Raw genomic sequence first — 21,894 nt, 5'->3', positions numbered from 1 at the left:
GTGGTGATAGAGGTGCTGATGATGGAGGCAGTGGTGATGATAGAGGTGATGCTGGAGGAGATGGTGGTGATGATGGAGGCAGTGGTGCTGGTTGTGGTAGCAGTGGCATTTTGAATAGCACACTATACTTTGCAACCCACTTGTGCACATTATCTTCTCTGGATCATTGTACTGAATTAAGAGAAGAAAGAAAGTAAGAAGGATATACTCAAATAAGAACATGAGGCATTAGTCTGTAAGGAGAAGGAAATACAAAGAAGGCAGAAAGACCCACCAACCTAAGAATTGAATAATTCTTTAAAATGAGGAGATCTTACAAACTTGCAGAAATTAACCTTAGTTCAAATTTGTTACAGAGAAGCATTGATTCCCATGGCTTTCATCTTCCATCTTTCTGCTGGTGACCATCCCCCACCCCTACTCTCTCCAGTTTTCTGTATTCAGTTCAGACCTACCTCCAGAGCCACAGACCTGCATTTCCAAATATCTGCTTGATAACTCCATGTCAGTGTCCCCGAGACAGTGTGTGATTCAAACACAATGGTCAAATGAATAAAGAAAGCAGGGGAACCTTACTGCAGAGGCTTATTTTTCAATATGCAAAAAAGCAGATAGCTATACCTAGGGAAGATATTAGACTGTCTCTTGAATAATAGGATAAAAATAAAAGTTTTGTAGCTGACAGTCTTTAATTTATTTGTTGAGGTTATTGCATTGTGGGGGATCCACCAAAAGGAACATGTTAGAAGAAGAAAAATCGAGGCATGCCCCCACCCCCATGAATGGTACAAGCGTCCATTGAGAGACTGTTCTGCACAGATGCTGTGCTTGAATGAGAGAAATTCAGTATGATCTTCTTATTAGGTGGGTAGAATTAGGCTCTGAGAAAATGTCTGCTTCTTGGAACTTCATCTTCACTAGTTTTTATTGGTGCAGGCATGACACGACAGAGTTTCATGGACTAACTATAGGTGTGCCAAGGAAAAGCATGCACCCCTTGCCATGTTCACCTTGGAAAGCAAATAATCCTCTTTTCAAAATCTCAACTCATTCTGAGAGCCTCTCGGTGTGAAAAGCTGACCTGACATTCGCAACCTAGCCTAATTGCATGAATGAAGAGCCTACCAAGTAGAAACTAGTGAGGCAAAGAGGAAAGACATGGTTCCTCTTTTCTGTGAGGTAGTGAGACAAGGAAATCAGTGACCACAGCATAGTGTGGTAGGTGCCCACGGCGTTCTAGAAGTCCAGGAAGGACCCCTCCCTTCATGGTTAGGGAGGTGAGTCGGGAGGGGTCTCAGAAGACTTCTCTGAGGTGAGAAGGTGACGTTGGGATGGTGGGAGTTAGTCAGGCTAAGAATTAGGGCAGAGCTCTCTGAGATGTTCAGGGCAAAGCTCAGAGGGGCAAGCCACCTGATGGGATATGGAGCTGAGTGTCCCTGTGGCAGCACGGAAGGCGCACCCATGGGGGTGTGGAGAAACCAGCGAGGGGTGCAGGGGCCAGAGGGGAAATGGCTCTGGAAAATGATGCTGAAGACACTGGTCTTTAGCTCAATGCTGAAGCGGGCCACCATGCAGACTTTAAGCTGGTAGAGAACACAACTGGGCAGTACCTTGGAAAGAGGCAGCAGCAGTGAGGAAAATGTGCTGCTAAGGAAGACGTGGGAGCCCAGGGGCATTGTGAGAACTGGGTCAAGATGGGAGCCTTGGAAGTTGGAAGGAGAGGGAAAATCTGAGTTCACTGGAAGATAGATAGCATGGACTGGAGCTGTAGACCGAGGGCATGTGGGGTGTGGGGAAGGAGATCTTGAAGAGGAATCTCAGATGTCACCCTTGGCCAGCTGTGTGGACAGTGATGCCATTTGCTAAGATGTAGGATACAGGAGGATTGGGATTAGTGGAGGGAAGGTGGAGGGAAGATGGAGGACCCACGTGTGCATTTGAGGTGGTTGTAACATCCAGACCAAGGTATCTGACAGAAGCTCAGGTCAGATCTGGAAGCCATCTCTGCATGAATGGTGTGGGAGTCGATGGTCCAGACAGGCTCCTCCAGTGAGGCAGCTTCTTAGAGGGGAAGCAAGGGTAGGTGCAGAACAGAGCCTCGCCCACAGCATTGCTGGCTCTGACCCATCCATGCAGCCGTGGCTCAAACCATGCATGCATCCCACAGTGGTCTGTGAGATTCAACCATGAGATTATTCCAGATGTCTAAAAGGGGCAGTGATTATGAACTTTGAACAGTCTGTTTCATTCTTACCTAGATCCACAGAGACTTTCTAGCCAGAAAGCACAGCCCTGGGACCAGTGCAGTACATAACCCTGCCCTGTAGGCAGGGGCCAGCATGGTCACGAGAAAGGCTGTTTTGTGGCAGTGAAGACAATTTCCTTGGCCCTCACATATTTCCCAGAAAGAGGATTGCCAGTGGAATTGCTGTGCATGCCCTGCCTCTCGAAGGCTTCAAAAGATAAGGATAACTATCTGTAGAATTAGTGGGGAGGCTGACATCTATACTCTTAAAAGGGTGTTCCCAGTTCTGAAGTCTTGAGTAACTCCCTCCCTGCTCCGTGAGAATAGCGACCAGCTTCTTCCACGCCTTGTCTCCAGCCCCCAGGACACTCGCTCAGTGGGTGAAGGCCGCTGTGCTGGAGACATCTCCACTTGCATCTCAGTGCGTCCTCACATTGCTCCATGGATATGAAGATGTAGTTGCTTTCCAGTTTGGCCTTGTCATTCCCAACCCCCGAGGCCACTGCCATGAAAGGCCCTACTTTATCTCTGGTCCCCCAGCCTCCTCCTACAGGCTCTGTGGAGCTTGGTGCGTGTCAGCGGAGGGCGCCAGGGCCTCCTACCTCCTGTTACCCGCCCTCGGTCTAGGGAACAAATAAAGCTCTCATGCTGTGTCACGGGGGAGGATTACAAAGGGTTTTGGTAAGCTGGCCCTGTTTGCTCGGTGAAAGGCTGCTTTCATTCCTGAGTCCGGGTGGCTGCCAGGCCGCAATGCAGGCAGCCTCAGAGTTGTCTTCCTAACGCCACAGGTTGCCTTGGCCCTGGCCCCCTTGTGGTTTGGCAGGCACGTGCTCCTTCTTTGCCCTCTCTGCTGTGCATCAGTATGTGGCCAAGACGCTGGCAGAACAATGAGCACACACGGCTTTCCTGTTGAGCAAGGCTGCGTGGGAGGACCAGGAACAAAAACAGGAGAACAGGAAGACAGCTTAGGTTGGATTTCGTAGCCTGCCTCCGCCCCCTGCCAGGGCATCATCTTACCCATGGCTGGCTGTGGCCCATCTCACCTTCTGTTGGCTGGCTTCCACTTCACGTCTCCTCCCTTCAAATAAGGCATTCTGGGGTGGTTGGAGGACCAGGTGAAGAACACGGTTCTACATGCCACATTGTGTGGGAAGGTGGAGCATCCAATGGCTCAGTGGCATCCATTACAAGCTTAGGCAAGGAAATCTTTGGAGGAAATCTATGTATCTATTGACATGGAGGAACTTGGTTCCTTCATAGATGATTCTAGAGGCCCCATTTTTTTTTAAGATTTTATTTATTTATTTGAGAGAGAGAGCGCACACGCCTGTGCCCATCAGCAGGGGGAGGGGAAGAGGGAGAGAACGAAGCAGACTCCCCGCTGAGCAGGGAGCCCAACATGGGGCTCGATCCCAGGACTCCAGGATCATGACCTGAGTGGAAGGCAACTGCTTAACTGACTGAGCCACCCAGGCGCCCCCAGAGGCCCCGTTTAACCTGAGTTTTATCTTGGTCTACTTACCTTAATCAACCTTTGAGGAAAAAAACAAAGAAGAACTAAGAAAAGTCTAAACATAGATGCAAGTATAGGAAATTAGGCCTCTACAGAAAGAGGGAGGGACCCGACGACAATCTTTGATGGGGCACGGGCCCCTGAATGAACACCCAGCTTCAAGCTGATGGGAATCTGTCAGATAGGCACCCAAACAATTACTCCCTACTCCTGCACAGCCAGGGTGAGAGAGAGATCTGGGTGTAAGCTACAGCAAGAGTTGCTGAGGTTAGTCCTGAGGAGGAGACTCTCACACTTGAGAATGTTCTGCGCAGCAATGCGTGCCGGGAAATGTGTGAGGTCGTCAACACGCTGACTCCGGCAGTGAGATCCCGCAACGGCCGTCCGGAGCGGACTCATTTTTTTAGATGGATTGCCTTTCGGTATTTTGTTTCTTGGCTAAGTTATTTAATACGTCACACATCTTGGTCCAGATGCGCGGTGAGGACAGGAGGCCCAGCTGCCGCTGTTGCGAGCCCCGTGGGAGCCAGCCAGAGCCACTCGGGATGAGAGCGAGAAGGAGCCGTGTGCTGAGGAGGGGAAGCAGACCGGCCCCCCGGCGTGCACAGAGTGTGGCACGGAGTGTGGCACGGAGTGTGGCTGCCCCGTGGAGCCAGCAAGGAGCTGTCCTGAGCCCGGGGTTCTTTGCCTGCTGGGTGGCTGCACTCTTCATCTAAGACAGAGCTCAGCACCCGGGGTTAAACGGGGTGGGCCTAGCTGTGGTTCTGCATTTTAAAAAGGGAGGAAAGAGGCACAGAACTCCCTCAGGGCTTTTGTCAGTCTGTGAACTTTGAACTTCCACGGAGAAGAACTTCATCTCATTCATTTATTTTTCCAACCAATGTTGGCCTGAAACTGTCCCTCCTCAGTACCTAGTGCAAGTACCAGGAATGCATATATGAACGGGGCTGGCCCGAGGGACTCCCAGTCCAGCCACAGAGACAGTCCTGCCCTGGCAGGGGACTGTGCTGGAGGTGGAGGTGAGGGGTAACTCAGAGCCCCAAGTGCCAGCACTGGGTCTGGATGTTAAGCATCTGGTGGCTGACCTGGAGCCTGTCACCCCGGGGAGGCCACACACAGACACAGGCCGCCTCGTGGGAGCAGATGCACCATAGGCCACCGCACTGTCGCTTCCTGCGTCCCAGGCACGGATGGCTTCTGGAGGGTGGCAGAATGTGTGTTTGAGAGAGGCTTTTTCCAGAAGGCTTATCTGGAAAACTGGCTATTGTGGCTTCTCTGAGGGGTGTTTTGAGATTGGTTAATTAATGTTCACGAAATACACAGGGATCTGAGGATAAAAGGCCCTGAGGAAGGGCAGGCAATTACGATCATAATGTTACTGGTAATGGTCCAGCTCATGGCGGCTGGAGTCCAAAGACCCCCCTCTCGGCACTTCTGCCACACTGCCACCTACCCTGCCATCAGTGGGGGCCTGAGTGTGCACGGCTAATAAAACAGAGATTAAAAACCAACCATGGAAAAATCCAGTAGTGGAGAGAGATTTTTCATCTCTTGACTTGTAATGAGGGAAAACTTTGGCACCAGCTCACGTTACTTAATCGACCTCTCATGATGTGATAAATGGCTCCATGATTACCACCTAATGTATGTTTATGGAAAGCAGGCACGCGCCAAGAGAAGTGCCAAAACCTGCAGGTGGAAAGGAGCCTGAGCTGTGAGCGCCGGAAGCGAGGACTGCTGGGTGGGTGGGGTGGCAGGTCCTGCGGAGAGCTCTGACCCAGGGTGCAGAGCTCTGCAGGGAGGGCGTTCTGAGAGCTAGCGTGGTCACCAGGGCTGCCTCATTGACATTGGGAAGCTCGAAAGATGTGGCATCAATAGGGGGAAAGACTTCACCATCTTACAGTGAATGATTTGTCCTTTTCCTTCAGTGTGTACAACCCCAGTGTGAGCGCTTGCCCTTAGGCAGTGTCTGGGCCAGGTGCTTACTGGGGGGAAGCAAAGCAATCTCAGTTACGACCTGGTTGTGTGTCAGGCCACGCTGAAGGCCTTCTGCACTGACCTCTCCAGATGCTGACGCTATCTCTCTGTCCGCTGTGGCTAGCTCTGTCCAGTCTCAGCAGGTGTGAGGGAGGTCTGGGAGGTGCCAGTGTCCGAGGGGCTCATAGATGCATTTTCCAGTAATCCCACCAGGCTAGACGCTCTGAGACAGGCACTCGCTGGGTCAGGGTGTGCCCCTCCTCCGGGGGGTTCTGTCTCCCTGGCTGGGACACCCAGAGAGCTAATCAGGTTCTACTGGCAGATATTCCAGTGACTGATGTGAATGAAGATGATGATCGCTCACACACACTGAGCAAATCCATCAGTGAAAAGAACCAAACAGGAGAGATTAAGGGCCCAAAATGGCCCAATATTGGAAAAAGAATGTTCCATTTCAAGTCATGCTGAAAACTCCCCAGGAAACTCAGTGGTCAAAATGGGCAGCTGGCTCTGAGAGCTCCTGATTCCCATAGCATATGTCTCATTCCTGCCTTTGGTGATGCTTGGATCATGCCTAAATCACGGGCATGCCAAGTGGTCAGTACTTGCTTGTGTGACACCTGGCTCAGCCGCCTGCTCTGTCTTGTCTCTCCTTCCCTGCAGCTACTACATGTTGGAAAACAGACCCAGGAACATCTACGGCATGGTCTGCTACTCCTGCCTCCTGGCACGCCCCCACACCAAGGAATGTGAGTGCTCTTGTCCTTCCGTCAGAGCGGTACTGCTTCCCCACTGTCTCTCTCCTTCCCCTGGGTGTAGAAGGAAGCCAGTCCCAGCACCTGGACAGATGAAAGACAGTGAGGGCAAAACCAAAAACGCTCCCGTGGGCTGGCCAGCCTGGCACAGACCCCTGCAGGGAGGTTCGCTGCAGCCAAGCTAGCAAGTGAGAGACAGGTCGGTCACCTGCCACCTGGCGTGAGTTTTCGCATCTGTAATGTGGGGTCACAAAAATCTGAACCCCCCTCTCATGCAGTTCATGGGAAAACCAACGAGATCATAGTTGCCAAGGTGTTGTGCAAAGTCCTGCAAAGCGCTAGATGATTTTAAGTTCTCATACACGTGTTTTCAAACCAGGTAAGGCTGAGGGAAAGGTGAGGAGTGGTCACAGTGAATGAACCGGATTCCACGAAGCCCATGTGAGCAGTGAGGCTCACAAGTTCAGAGTCCCACCATAGGCTGTTTCTTTCCTGTTTTCATTCTGGTTGATCCTCACTGCATGTATCTGTGAGGAAGGGAACTCTGCTCCAGAGAATGTAGTGTGTAGCCACTTGGAACTGTGGTCTGGAGAGACACCATGGAGGTGGGTGGGTGGATAGCTGGTCCCTGGGCCGCAGGAGCCCTTCCTTGCTCTCCCCCAGCCCCACTCCCACTACAGGGCAGAAGAGGGGCTGTGCGGGGACCCTGCCTCTCCCAGCTCTCTCTAAGGCCCCCACCCCATGTGCTCCCAATAATCCTGCCCAGGAGAATAGACCAAGGGCCTGCCCCTTAAGAGCGGTGGGAAGTGGGGAAGGAGAGCAGGAAGAGAGGGGACCACCTCTCCCTCTCCTTCGCCTTTGGGTTCAGGGAGAGGAGGTACCCAGGTGAGCATGTGGCAGGACTGCCGGCGGGGAGGGGGGTACCCCCTTTTTCCTAGATTGCTTCAGTAGATGCGCCCGCAGTAATGGATTTGCATGTCTTTAAAGCGGAGCTTTGTACCCAGCCACATGCTCATCAATTCACAAATTAGAGGAGGCCCAAGGACTCTGGGCTGCCGGCAGGTCCTGTGGTGACGTCAGCCACCGTACCACTATCTCCTGCTGGGGGATCCCAGCCGATTCAATACCAGACAGTTCTGGGCTGGAGCCCTTACTGAGATGTCAGACACTCCCCACCCATGTTGAAAAGGCTCTGCCTGTGGAACCCGGAAAACAGCTCACACGTGAGGTTTGTCCCTGTGCGGGACTTCCATAACCACCTGGCCGGCTGGAGGGGCACCTCCCTCCTCTTGCCATCTGATAGTGGGGTCCATGGCATGAGGAGAGAAAGCAAAGCCCCTGAGCCCTGGACACTTCGAGAATGAGTGCATCCCTGCCCTAACCCCCAGCCCTGAATTGCTTAACTGAAAACCAGCTCCCAGTAAGGCCTCATAGCAGGCTCGTAGCAGCCAGATCTAGAAGAGGCCAGCAAAACCAGTGAAACTTAGAGTCAGGGTGCAAGCCACCAGACCTCTGTGTGTCCGTATGGGATATGGGGAGAGACGACTGGCTAGGCCTTGTCGGGTAACATGGTGCATGGAGCCTGGGTCAGGGCCTCAAGTGTGGACATGAGTGTTACTCTCTCCAGCTATGGGTTCTGCACCTCCCCCTGCAGGCATCCTCAGTCCAGAGATCTTTTGACCCCAAACCCTCAGGAGCAGCAGATAGAACCAGAAAAGCTGGTTATGACCACAGCTTCCACGAAGACCCTGGGACTCAAACCCCGGGCTGCCCCTGACAGCGTCACCCCAGGAAAGCAGGAACTGAGGGAAACCTCATGCATCATGACCCTGATGTCGGCTGGCTGCCCAAACCCCACCAGGCACCTTCCTGGGCCTACAGTCAGTGGTCAAGAGCACCTTTGCCTCCAACCTAAGACACTTCCTCTGGTTTTGATGTGATTTCCCTGGGTCCTTGCTGCACGAAGCCACCCTGAGTCAATAAGTAGCGGGTTGTGCAAAGCCATGGTCAGAGAACTTGGCACAGACCCTAGGGAAAGCATGCAGTGTGTGTATTAGGTCTGGGACAGCCAGGGGTGACGGGCAGCTCCCGGGAAGACGCCCATGCGGGAGTGAGCCCTGGGTGCCCGGGTTGGGAGCTCCTCAGCAGAGAGGGCCGGCTAGGAGCTACTTCAGCTCTCCCCCACCCTCAGGGGCACTCCCTGTCTCTCTGTGCGGCGACTGCTCTTCCATCTTAGAGGAAGAGTTGCTTCTCTACGTGGCTCTGTGAAGTGTTGGGCGATGGGGCCATTGGTTACAATCATCTTGCCTTTGAGCCAGTTGTCATCCCTGATGAAAACAGAAGTTAGTGGAAGTTACTACAGAGGCTGGTACTCAGGGACCCTAAAATACCCTGCAAGCCTCGAAACCTTCCTCAGTGTCTATTTCCTCTCCTGGACAATTGAGAAAATTATACCCTCTCAGTATGTCAATAGGGCTGACACATCCACGCCCCAAATACCTTGAGTACTGAAAACACAAAGCAAGTGTAAATGAGGACTCTTCTCTAAACCACTAGAGTGCAACAGGGAGGCCCCCAGATGCTCCGGGCACCCCCAGAGTGCTGAAGAGCCTTGAGAGAAGGGCCTCCCCTCCCCCCCCCTTGCCCATCAGGAAAGTGTAGGGCTTCCTTCTGGACGCCGTGGTGACAGAAACCACTTCCATCCCATCGCTGTCTGTCCTGGAAATCAGCACCAGATGGAAGAGAGAGAAGAAGCCCTTCGGTTATTTTTCAGTGAAGGCAAAGAACAAGAAGATCCACTTGGTAAACCAGCACTGTCTGGTTTTCTTTCTTTCCTGAGAAATAAAGTCCTGAGAACTCACGCCTGAGAGCTGTCTCGTAACGGAATCCGTGTTGTGGCTTTGTGAGCGTGGCTCCACCCCGGGTCTCCCAGGCCCACGCAGGCCGCACCTCACTTGCTGACCTCCTGTCCTCTGTCAGCTCCCCTGGGCCCAGCTGGCAGGAGCCCTCCCTCACAGAGCGCTGGAGGGACCAGTGAGGCAGCTCTGGGCCTGGGGACTCACTTGTCCCTTCGGCATCATGTTTATCATCACTCCTCTTCGTTTTTATTAGACACTGAGCCCTGTGTCAGGCCCAGGATGGACTCACCTTTTGGAAAAGCCTGCTCAGGAAAGCTGTGGCAAGTTTCATTCAGATGCCATCGTGCAATGCCCAACAGTGATGCCACTCAAGTGTGAAGCTTTGGCATCCCCAAAGGCCCAAAGGCCAGCTGTTTCTAACACAGTGTTTCTCAAGCTGGGATGCGTACACCTGTCACCAGGGTCCTGTTAAAAAAGAGATCCTGGCGCAGCAGGTCTGGGGTGGATGCCCAGACTGCATTTCCAGCAAGCTCCCGGGGACCCTCACCTTGAGCAGCCAGGTTTGAACGGCTCTGCCCATTGTTCCAGGATCCGCCACTGGGGGGGCGCTGGGCCGACGCAGCAGCCTGGGGGCACCCTCGCCAACAACTAAGAATCAATAAACAAATCACTCCTAAAAATCCAACCTGCTTGCCCCATGCAGAGAGAATCCCAGCAGTCTTTAATACATATGGCATGTTTATAAATTGTGTGGATTAACAAACCTCAAAGGCCCCGTAAATCCTGTCATCACACTGAATAGAAGTATTACTGCATTAAGCCATGTGCTTACAGTTCTCAAAATCCTTTTGAGGAAAGTGGATGAACACCGTGCGGAGCCCGCCACCTCCCGTACTTACTGTCCCAAGTCAGTGCTGCCCCGAACACACCATTGAGCTAAGCAGAGCCAGGCCCTACTTACTTTCGTTTTAATGTAGACTTCGTGTGGCAATTCATGGCGATTTTCTGGGACTGCAGTTTTCATCAACCCTCCCTTACTCCTATCCTGCAGGATCTCCTCTCTGCTTATTCAAAGCTAAGCTCCAGTGGGAGCATCATGCAGGGTAAGATGGATCAGTAGTTGACCACCCAACAGAAACAACCACTGAAGAACATTCTCATCTAATGATCTGTTCCAAGGAGGCCAAATGAACCCAAAACACAGGGCACATACTGGAGCAGAAGGAAACTGTCCAGACACCAAATGCTCATGAGAGCAGAGCGGGGCCTGGAACAGGGAACTTGCTGTACAGGGAGCTGGTGGCCGTGGCATGCTGTCCTGGGGCACCTGTGTGCGGAGATAGACCTCCAATCATGAGGTCTTCCAGCCCACCCTCCCTCTCACCGTGGGATGAACAAAACATTCCCCTGGTCAGCTCAAGGATCACGGAACAGCTGAGCACAGACCGCCCAGCGCCTGCAGCCCAGGGCCCTTCAGTTGACACTGGCTGGAGCTCAGTTCAAGGGGAATGTCGTACATCAGGGTAGAGGCCCTGCTTGCCACCTGAGCGAGGACAGGAGCCGCCCACTGGGGGTGATGGGGCGTGCGTTACTGATGTGCCCCGGCCCGCATGCAGTGTTTGCTGCCGGGGCCTGGGGAGCAGCCCTGCCAGCCAGGCGCAAAGGCATCTCGCAAAGTCAGTGTGCAGCCAGGCTGTTCTCATTGTTCCTCCCTGGACCACAGGCCTGGGCGCATGTGTGCCCCCAGCCCCTGTCCCCCAGCCTTGGCTGGCAAGTCCCAGCAGAAAGGGATAAGAAGAGACAAAGATGACAAATCCACAAACAGATCCCACGGGTATTTTTTTTCCCTGAGGAATAGCTTAAGCTCCCTTGAGTCCCTTACCAAACAGATAGATTAGCTTTGTTTTCAGTGTCAAGTTTGCTTTTAAAAAGGAAAGCAGGTTCTGCTTGAAGCCCTGCCCCACGTCACTTTCCCCACTTGACTGGATGCCGTTGAAGCCTCCTTTGCTACACTGGAGGGGAGCCGCGTGGTCTGCACACGGCAGAGCCTCCAGCCCCACGGTCGGCCACGTGCACGAGCCCTCGCAGGGACAGGGGGAGGGGGGCGCACCTTCCCACCAGCACCTCCCAAGGGGCCACTGGTTCTGAGGCCAGGGGAGAAGGCTAAATGGAAAAGCAGAGAGTTGTCGTGAGTTTAGGGGTAGGGGGCCCGAGAAAGTTTCTGCCTGTGCTCCAGAAAGGCAAGCTAAGAAAGGCAAGTCTAAGCTCTGGTCACCAGCAGGGCCACTCCCTGGAACCGCAGGCGCCGGAAGACCCAGCAGAGGAAGCAGAAGAACTGCCCCTTCCAACTGTCGTTGAAGGAGGAAGGGGTGTGACCCCGGGGCCCGAGAGCTGGGGCGGTGTGGGGGGCTGGGAGTAAGGTTGCCAGCCTCTGCTCTGAGCAGGTCAGCTCTGCAGTCTGCATTCATTCAAGGGCAGCCTGTGCTGGTGAGCACTCGGGCCCCATGGGCAGGCCTGCTTGCACCCCTCAGCATGCCTCTCTCTCATAGTGGGAGAGCAAAGAAGTGGTCCTGGCGACCAACAGCTGAGAAAGAAGGAAAGAAGCAGGAACCACAGAACTCATGGTGCCCTGCGGCAGGGAGAGACCGCCCCGTCCATCGTGTGGTGCTCTGAGCCCACCAGCGTCCACATCTGAGGCAGGCCCTCAGGGACAGAGACAGGTGAAGGGGCCAAGGCCAGGAGCTCCAGATAAGCTAGGTCCCTGGGCTCCAGAAGCAGCAAATCCCCACAGAGGAGACACTTCTGGTGCTGAGAGCTCAGACTTGGCAAGACGGCTCCCAGCATGGGCTGGAAGCGCGGCAGGGCGGCACCAGCAGATCCCGTGCTGGCCAACAAGCCTTCCTGGGCTCCCAGGCCAGCCCCGGTCCTGGAGTTGCTGGGGAGCGTATGTGTCTCACAGCCCTCAGGGCTTCCCCCACGGTACGTTGTTTAAAGAGCCTGCAGATGACATTTCTCATCCAGCGGCCAACAGTTAAATTCCCAGCCAACCCAAGTGACCGACGGGCCGGCTCTGAGACCTACAGCACCTCACAGAAGTGCAGTTACCCCAGGAGCCAGTCCTCAGCCTGTCCCTGGGCCCTCCCAAGCTTCCCTCTATTTTAGTTGCAGAGATTTCTATTTGTGAAAGGCTGTAAGGAGCAGATGTTTCTGGCCCTGCTCTCCCATGTCCTTGTCTCCTGACTGGACACAGATGTGTGGCTAATTCAGCAGGACTTGCCTCACCGGTTGGCTGTGGTCCCTGTCTCTGAGTTGCCCCATGCTGTGTGCGCAGGCGGCTTTAGAATTATCATCCACAGAGTGTGGTTTCTCCTGAGAAGCATCTCTTAAAGAAAACGTCCCTGTTAGAGACGGTTCTCACGGAAGCCTGGAGGCTGGCTGACCAGGGTCCCCGAGTCAGCGTCACTCCTCCTTGCTGGGCGGGCTATGGGGACCAGGTGTGTGACTCTGGGGAGGCCAGCTCACCCGCCCTTACTTGGGAGTATGCAGGCCCACTTCACAGATTACTCCAGCACGCGTACGGACAAAAGCCAGACAGAAGGACGCGTATTTGAAATAGGATCATTTTTATCAACAGCAGAACTCAAGTCCCACCTAAAGGAAGATTGACCATCAGGACGCTGTGTTTTCTGTGGCAGAACATTTTTGCTTTGTTTTAACCAAACAATTCCTTAGTGACGGGATTGGTCACAAAACCAGCTTCCATTTCACCCCTGCTAAAGTGATACTTTTTAAATAGAAAAGGGAAGTTTTATGAGTCACAGTTTTGAGGGAAAGCAAAGTTCATGTCTGCTCTTAAACTGTTCGGTCACAAGTATTTAAAAAAATGAATCACAGGAAAATCCTAAAGGAAAACACACCAAATTGTCAACCTCAGGTAGTGAGGCTATCAGTGATTCTTTTACTTCTTTCTTGTGTTCCCTTTTTCTCCTGATTTTTAATAATGGCACATATTATTTTTATAACTAGAAAAAGTATTAAAAAACATTCTTATTTTATGTAATTGAAGAAATTTCTCAAGTATTATTTCCCCCCACTCCTTCTGTATATATATGGACTTTTCTCATCTCTATGGATGGCCTATATTTTACCTCTGTTCATAGAAAAATTGAGTTGGTGAGGCACCACTGTTGAGTCTCAGCAGATTTACCTATGTGTCTTCTTCCTGAAGAATAACTCTTGGGAGGTCAGAGTGCTCGTTAGGGATTATGAAACACGCTAAGAAATGAAAGTGTCCCCTGTCCCGCCGCCCCCTGCTGCAGCGCCTGTGTAATCCAGAATTCTAAATCCCCTGGCTCTGCAGCTGCACCTTGCTTTCCATCCTTGAAGGTGGGGCTCGTCCAGGTCATCCCGGGGAACATGAAGTGACTGGGTTCCCCTTGCAGGTGCAGGAGCCAGCTCCGGAGTCTCTGCCAACTTCCCCAGCACCTCTGGCAGCAGCACCCTCTCTCCCTTCCAGCACGCCCACAAAGGTAAGGACCGTGCTTCTGCAGCTAGCCAGCTGTTACAAGTAAGGCACTTGGGTGAAAGCGAAGAGGGAGGCTGGGAGCAGCTATGAGGAATGGCAGCAGGGGCTCCTTGGTGCCCCCAGTAGCGGGAAGCTGGTCGTGATGTCCGCAAGGAGTGGAAGCGATCTCTCCATGGGCACCGGGGGTCCCTTAGAACACACTGGCAAGAAAGGCACATCCTGGAGCCGCAGGGTGGTACTCAGGATACAGGCGGCTGGGCAGCAGAGAATAAGCTTCCCAGCCGTGGCTGGGCCACAGCCATTCTGTTGCTGGCTTTCAGATCAACCTGCAGAGCCCAACACTTAATATTAGTTTCCGAGAACTACATTTTGCTCGTTAATCCCTTAGGGATGGAAAGGCTTTGAGGAGGGTGGAGGCCCCCGAGGCCCCCATCTCTCTCAGATCAAGGCCTCACGCTGGTCCCTGCTGCCATCGGGCTGTTTCAGTGCCATCCATTATTTAAGCAGATTTAAGGCCCAGGTCTCAGTGAGGTTCGGGGTGCTTCGGAGTCCCACAGTGCACTCAGCACGCTAGCCTCGGCATCACGCCCCCAAACCTGACCTTGCATATTCACAGAGCATCAAAGCTGGAAGACTTTGCTAGGATATAGGAGTCTCATTTCCACCAGGCCCCGAGTGTGGGGCGGGGAATAGCACACAACACAGTGAATATTAAAGCACTTATATCATCCATACCTGGCATCCAAATGATGATTTCTTGCAGACACACCCCACCCGGGAGGACGGGTGTGGACTGGCAGCGCTGGGGCTACGAGCTCTGGTTCCTCTTTCCAAAATGGCCTCGGCCTCCTACAGAGGGTCCCTGGTGCTTTAGATCTTGTCCCTTTCCTGTGGGAATGGTGGGTCACCTGGATCCTGCCTCATGAGGACCAGAATTCTGTTTGTTAGTTCAGAGAATGAGAGCAAGCAGCAGGGCATCGCACGTGTCGACGGCAGGCGTTATTGGGGAAAACAGCGAGAGCCCCCTGGGGAAGGGACCCCCGTGGTGAGGTGACGGAGCAGAGGAAGAGGTGTGGCAGCCCCTTCACCACCTTTGCCCTGGGAGTCTGATTATGACACTTAGGTTGAAATTGCATGAAACACAGGATGGCGCCAAACCAAGAACAGAATCTCTGGACCTCCGAGGTGACTTCTGCTTGGATGGAACTGTCTTCATGACACTTGTTCGTGGGCTTCTTCCTCTCTGCATCCCAACTCACCCAGGGTTCCCAAAGTAGTAATACCAAGAGCAAGCACCTCAGGAACAACTGAGCAAACCTGAAGCATGGTGTTCCAGATAAGTCTGGATCAGCCTCAGTTAAGGCCAGCCATGATGGTCAAGGCAAACTGTAGGGTCTGGGATTCTGAGGGTCCCCTGGAAGTGCTCCCTGCCACAGGCACCGCGGTCTTCTCAGAGGGTGGATTCTGCGGGGCTCAGGGGCACCTGTAGGGAGTCCTGAGCCCCGTGTTGCCCTCTCTCCCTGCCTCCAGCAGAGCTCTCAGGCCAAGGGCACCTGGCCACAGCCCTGATCATTGCCATGTCCACCATCTTCATCATGGCCATAGCCATTGTCCTCATCATCATGTTCTACATCATGAAGACAAAGCCTTCTGCTCCAGGTGACTGCTCCCCAATGCCCCCCACTCCCTCCCCGCAAATGCTTGCTCTCCCACGGTTCCATTCTGTCAGCTTACCCAGTCAAGCTCCTCACACCCTTCCCTTTCTCCAACCAGCCTGCTGTACCAGCCACCCAGTGAAGAGTGTGGAAGCCCAAGTGAGCAAGGAAGAGGAGAAGAAAGAGGCCCAAGGTCTGCAAACCAAACCCCCACAGCACGGGTGTCCATCCCAGGGTGGAGGTCGTGTGCTCCGCTCGCCAACACCCGGAAGCCTGGCCTCCCAACTGCTGGTGCTCTCATGCCCCCTAGAACAGGGCAGCAGAAAGAGGCATCGGGGCCCCCACATCGCGCCCTAAGTGTGGTGTGGCTTAGTCACGGGGCAGGCCTGCTAAAGAGGAAGTAAAGAGAAGCAGGGAAGGATGAGTTCAGAACCAGGGACTGACTACAGCTCCCTTCCCCTCACCCTCATTCTTCCCACTTACCTGCAGACAGTGTGGTGATTTTCTCTGAGAAGGACGAATTCGAGAAGCTGACCACAGCTCCAGCAAAGACTGCCAAGAGGTAAGTCAAGCCAAAGCAGCCACTCGTCGTGGGGTGGAGCAGCCCCCAGCCCCAGGTGAGGTCAGGGGTCCTCTTGGGGTCCTGAGCAGAAAGGGGAGTGCCAGATGGGGAGCATCCCGAGAAGCCTGGCCACTGGTCTGGAGGCTCCAGAGGGAGCAGGACCCCGGGACGAGGAAGGCAGGAGAGTACCAGGCCTCAGCCTCACCTCTGACCTGCAGCAGGGGCCAGGCAGTGTGAGGGGCAGGTGGTTAACACCTTGCTCCAGGGCCAGCTGCCCGCCCCCGCCCCCCACCTTCCTTTTCAACATGCACCTTCTGTGTGCAGACCCGAAGCTTGTGAGTGTCCCCTTCTTCTTCAGCAGCAGCCCATGGCCAACAGCAACACTGGTGTCACTAGTGCTAAAACCAGAACTGGTTTCCCGAAATGCTGGACAGCGCTGGTGATGATGATGGCTAAGGAACGTTCGGTGCTAGGTCTGTGAGTGCCCCACGCACAAGGTGCTAATATTACCCCTGATCGTGGCAAGCCGAGGTTTGGAAGCTGTCACGTGCCTGAGGTGACACATCCAGGAGTAACAGGCGTCTGGCCCCACAGCCCGTATTGTGCAGGCTCCAGACCAACCACTAACACTTGCGAAGTGAGACTTCTTAATGAAGAATTTTGACATACGAGATTTTTACCATATTTAGCACACATTAGGATATAGAATCAGCCCTGGCTTTAATATCTAGGGCAGACGGAAGTAAACTTTTCCTTTGCCCCCTTACACGGTCATTTGGACTTGGTCCTGCTTAGGTTCCACAAATCCACCCCATGGTGTCAGTCCCCTGTCTGGCCTCTACCCCATTGGCCATTCCAGGACCCCATTGTGCCCACGTCATAGGTGGGACACAGAGGCCATGGGGGGCCCCAAACTAATTATAGGAAGGGCAGAGGGGCACTGTCTCCTGGCCTGCAACCTTCCCAACGTGGGTGAACTCTTGCAAAGCCTTTCATTTTTAGGAATGATCATGACTCCAGACGTTTGTGTAGAGCTTTGGCATTAATCAAGCACTTCCAAAGGTGTTACCTCATTTAGAAAACTCCAGCATCTCTCAAGACCTCTGTTGCAAGGGCAGGAAGCAGACTTAAATCATGAAATCTGTACATGCTGGGAAAGAAAAGAAAGAGTGGGGGTCCCCCTGGGCAGTCCCTTAGGTGGCGGTCATTTCCTGTGAGTGCTTCTGTTCCCGCTGACCCCCCATGTCAGAGCCCCGGGCTGGGCCGGGCTGCGGGGGCTGGCTCTGCAGTGTGCCTCCCTGCGGACGAGTTTCTCCTCCACCCTCCCGTCTGTGCAGCCTTGTCTTGTGGCAGCCTTCTGTACCTCCAGGCTTTGCTCTTTCTCAAAAGTAGGGGATGGGGTACTCAAAGGGCAGGGATGTGTCCTATGACTTAAAAATAATACTTGTTTCATATGCAAATGTCAAAGAAAAATGAAAACCAGACAATTGTGCTATAAAAGACAAGGCACAGAGCTCCTGTCCCCTCTGTCTGCTCCTAGGCCTTAGGAAAAGGACCTGGGGCCATCAGTGGTCTCTGGGGACAACCGTGCTTTTGTTCCTAGCCTGCTGGGTGGTGGGGGAGACAGCAGCAGGCCAGCCAACTCCGAGCAAGGCCCTGAACCTACTGGGCCTCACCTTCATCTGGCCTCTAGGGTTGCGTTTGAGTGTGGGCTTCATTACTGTAACCCAGTGGCTAGAAAAGAATAATTCTTTGTAAGTCGTCAGCCAGACCACAGGAAGCGAACAGGATGCCTAAAAAAAGAATGTTGTTTTTCAGCTATTTGGAATGATTTTGAGAGTTTAAGCTCCAACCCATATGTGCCTAGGGCTGTGGATGGTGAGCAGTGGTGGAATGTGGGCCCACCTGGCTTCCAGGGGGAGCTCCTGAAGCCCCTCTTGCAGCTTGCTGTGACCCCACCTACAATGCACACATTTCAGCCAGGTCACCCCCTAGTCAAGACGGGGGCTCCCCAGGCAGGCTCATTCAGCTCTGTTTGGGGTTGTTCCAGAGAACTTGCACAGATTCAGTGCTGGCCACATAAACCTGTTTGCATTTAGAACAAGGCTGAACTTAGAGCTGGCCTGCATTAAAAATAAGAAGCTGAGGGGTGCCTGGGTGGCTCAGTCATTAAGTGTCCGCCTTCGGATCAGGTCATGGTCCCAGGGTCCTGGTGGGATCGAGCCCCGCATCGGGCTCTTGGCTCAGCAGGAAGCCTACTTCTCCCTCTCCCACTCCCCCTGCTTGTGTTCCCTCTCTCGCTGTGTCTCTGTCAAATAAATAAATAAAATCTTAAAAAAAAAAAAAAAAATAGGAAGCTGGGACATATTCAAGAAAGCTTACCTGAGCCAGGTCAGGGGAACAGAGGAGCAGATGCTGTCCCCCTCCCTGATGAACCCCAGCCGCGTGGAGCTCGAGAGACACCTTGTGAGTCCTCTCACGGGACACCTGCAGGCCCCCCTGCATCCAGGTCACTCATTGGGAGGAGTAGCGAGTGCGGCATGTCTCTCTCACCTCATGCCCAGGAGCTGCTCAGTAAAAGCTTGGGGAACAAGTCCCTGCATTCCCATCGATCGAGCCATCATTCGTCTTCCCACTGGGAAAATGTGTCAGGGCCGCTGCTAACAAACACCCTCCTGTTCCCACAGCGAGAACGACGCATCATCAGAGAACGAGCAGCTGCTGAGCCGGAGCATGGATAGTGACGAGGAGCCTGCCACCGACAAGCAGGGCTCCCCAGAGCTGTGCCTCTTGTCACTGGTTCACCTGGCCCGGGAGAAGTCGGCGGCCACCAAGTCAGCCGGGGTGAGGCCCTGGCACTGCTCCTCGCACGTTTGTTGGAGCCCCGGGAGGCGGAGACGGGAGGCGAGACCACCACGGGACCCTAGATAGAGTGGCAGGCTTAACACAAGATAGCAAAAAAATAGGAAACTTAATCTCTGTATTATCTAGCTTTATAGAAGAAAATGAAAGATAGTAAGCCAAGAGAAAAGTTAAAATTGCTTGGAATACCGTAAGACAGAAAAAACCTTTGTAAATATACTGGCATGTGTCCAAGCAGACCAAAAAATATATATACACACACACACACACAATATGCCCCAGTTTTGCATGTAAAATTGCCCAGAGGGCTTGTCACCCAAAGCAGGCCACCTGGGAACGTGCCGTGGCAGGGCAGGACGCGCGGGCAAAAGAGCACAGCGCTGCCCAGGCTGCCTGAGCACGTAGCACATGGTTCACTGGCAGCCTGACCCAAGCGTAGGTCAGCGTGTTGCTAGGTAACATCGCTAATGGGGAAAACATCCCCACTTGGGAAGCCGGATCTGGCTTAGGTCTGGACAGGGATGACACGCTCCGGGCTGCCCTGAGTTCAGGGACATCTGTGATGGTACCCATCACTTGCAGGGACCCTGGAGGCCCATGCAGTTGTTCTGAGGGTATTGGCTCCCGTGGGGTATGGTACCTTTCAGCCAGGATCCCGCATGGGCCTCATGTGTGCTCTGGGAGAAGAGTCTGTGGATGGCTGCAGACACAGCCACAGCATCTCAGGCGCCCTCTGGCCAGCTGGGGTCCCTGCCACTCACCCTCCCACACGGACTGATGCCAGGTGTCTTGTGAGCCTGAATGTCCAATGGAGCCGAAGAGTAGCCCCACCTCTGTGCACACTGAAGTGGTCGAATTTCCTGATGAGATGGTCACGTGAGGGCGCCAGTCAGGGGAGAGTAGCTGCTGACGCTGGGATGGAGAACTGGCGTTTTTGTGGGCTACCACTTCCTCTTGTTCTGAAAATTAACATTCTCTTCACTTTTCCCATAGATTCAAAGCCGAAGGAAAAAGATATTGGATGTGTACGCCAACGTGTGTGGAGTCGTTGAAGGTAAGCATGGAGACGCTGTTTGGGGACACGTACCCCAGATTTCCCCAACCGTCAACATGGAGGAGGTGGCTCTGGTAGGAGTCCCGAGGCCCCGTGGGGGCCGAGAAAGGCCGCCCACCCCAGCTTGTCATGTTCCTCATCCCAGCGGCTGGCGAACCCACCTCAGGTGTGGAGAGACGTGGAATCTGGCGCCAAACTATTTAAGGACTTTTCCCTGGCACTCCCCAAGGCCCTTTCCCTCACAGGACAAGGAGATGACACCCAGCCAGCCCCGGGGCAGGGTCTCCCTGGTGGACCGTGGAGTCAGTAGAGAACAGTAGTGGAAGGAGCCAGTGTCGCCCAGTGTCCCCCAGATGCTGTCTCCGCACTGGTGTTTTCAGTCACTTACCCGGTCCTTAGGTGGCCTTGCCCTTTCCTTGCGTCCTGGTCCCCCTCCTCAAAGATGCTTCCCGAGCAAGCAGAGTCAGGCTGTCTCACAACTACCCTCTGGGTACGGGCAGCAGGACTAGGAATAAAAGCATTTCAACCTGAAACCAGAATCCACAGTCCCCATTTCTTCCAAATCTAGGCTCTAAATTACCTTTGTATCCACCCAGGGGACAAAATCCCTCATCACTGAGGTTAGGGAATGTTCCCCAGCTAATCGGGCCACTCGGCCCTGGTCTCACTGGTGTCCCTCCTTGGACTTCTGGGTCTGCCCCAGGCAGCAGTTGTGGAACCCGGGGGCCTCTCATTTCTCCTCAGAGGTGGAGCCCAGCACACTGAGCCCAGGGCAGGCTTGCTGGCTGAGTGCTCCTTTGGCCAGAAATAACTTCCAGGGGCCAAGAACTCGACTTGGCTGCTTGTTGAAATGCAGCATCTCTCCATAAGTACACATGCCCCATGTCTGATAAGCCTGGCATGGCTGCCCCGTGGAGGATGGTCTGAGATTTGCATTCCACCACCCTGGAAAGCTCTTCTCTGTTCCAAAATGTCTTGGCTTTTAGAGCCCATACTCCTGGGACAGTGGTTTTCAAATTAATTTCAGGAACCCCAGAGGAAAGAGGAGCTTCTCCAGTGAGACTGGGAGGGTGAAGAGTGTGAGCCCCATGTGCTTGGTCACCCTCTCACAGCCTGGGGTGCTTAGTGTGCTTATCAACCCTTGGGGACAGTCACATCTCCAAGGCGGAGAACCTCAGACCAGCAGTGCCCAGCCCTGGGGGAATAGTATATACTCACCCAGAGTTTTCCACTGTCTCCCTTCTGCCCAGCCACCCCCTCAAAGGCCCCAAGATCCTGATGTAATTTGGCTGGGGTGAGTCTCCGGCATCAATTTCTTTTGTCTGTTTTTAATCAGCCTTGTAATTCTGCGATCACTGCAGATTCACATGCAGTGGTAGGACACTATACAGAGAGTTCCTGTGGACCCTTTACTCAGTGTCCCCCAATGAGACCATCTTGCTGAATCAATCTGAAAGTCACAATCAGGACATTAATACCTGAAGACAGAGCCCATTTCCTTCACCACAAGGATCCCTCTGTATACCCTTTTATAGCCTCACCCACTTCCCCACCCCCACCTCTCCTTAGTCTCTGGCAACCACTAATCGTTCTTCATTTCTACAGTTGTCATTTCATGGACATTAAGTGGACTCATATACCGTGTAACCTTTTGCCAAAGGCCCTTTTCCTCCACATAATTCTCCAGACATTCATGCAAGTTGTTGTGTGTGTTGTAGATTTTTCCTCATACCCCTGAGTACCTGCCCACATTGTGGACGAATCACAACTCGTCCAAGCGTTCATCCATTTAAGAACATTTTGGTTGTTTCCAGGGGCTATTTATGAATAAAACCACTATAAAGAGCCATGAAAAGGTTTTATGTGAACATAAGTCATAATTTCTCTG

The 21,894-nt window shown here is 53.4% G+C and overlaps 1 protein-coding gene across 4 annotated transcripts in view; it reads left to right on the top strand.

The window, feature by feature from the left end:
• The window catches only part of EDAR (ectodysplasin A receptor), a 107,431-nt gene that overhangs the window by 75,795 nt on the left and 9,742 nt on the right, over positions 1-21,894 (top strand). For 2 of the 4 annotated variants that reach the window (XM_045885310.3, XM_045885311.3), the window contains exons 6-11: positions 6,399-6,484; positions 13,791-13,877; positions 15,407-15,721; positions 16,018-16,090; positions 18,778-18,934; positions 19,946-20,006. In XM_045885310.3, coding sequence (XP_045741266.1) covers positions 6,399-6,484; positions 13,791-13,877; positions 15,407-15,721; positions 16,018-16,090; positions 18,778-18,934; positions 19,946-20,006 — 779 coding nt within the window. Of the gene's footprint in view, positions 1-6,398; positions 6,485-13,790; positions 13,878-15,403; positions 15,722-16,017; positions 16,091-18,777; positions 18,935-19,945; positions 20,007-21,894 lie in introns of all 4 variants that reach the window. The other 2 variants (XM_064572698.1, XM_064572697.1) reach the window with 2 other exon arrangements.

Source organism: Mirounga angustirostris, unplaced genomic scaffold (genome assembly GCF_029215605.1).
Source record: "Mirounga angustirostris isolate CCGP_5_RB_7025 unplaced genomic scaffold, mMirAng1.0.hap1 SCAF_10, whole genome shotgun sequence".
NCBI classification, from domain to species: Eukaryota; Metazoa; Chordata; class Mammalia; order Carnivora; family Phocidae; genus Mirounga; species Mirounga angustirostris.
This window is presented reverse-complemented; position numbering and strand designations above follow the sequence as displayed.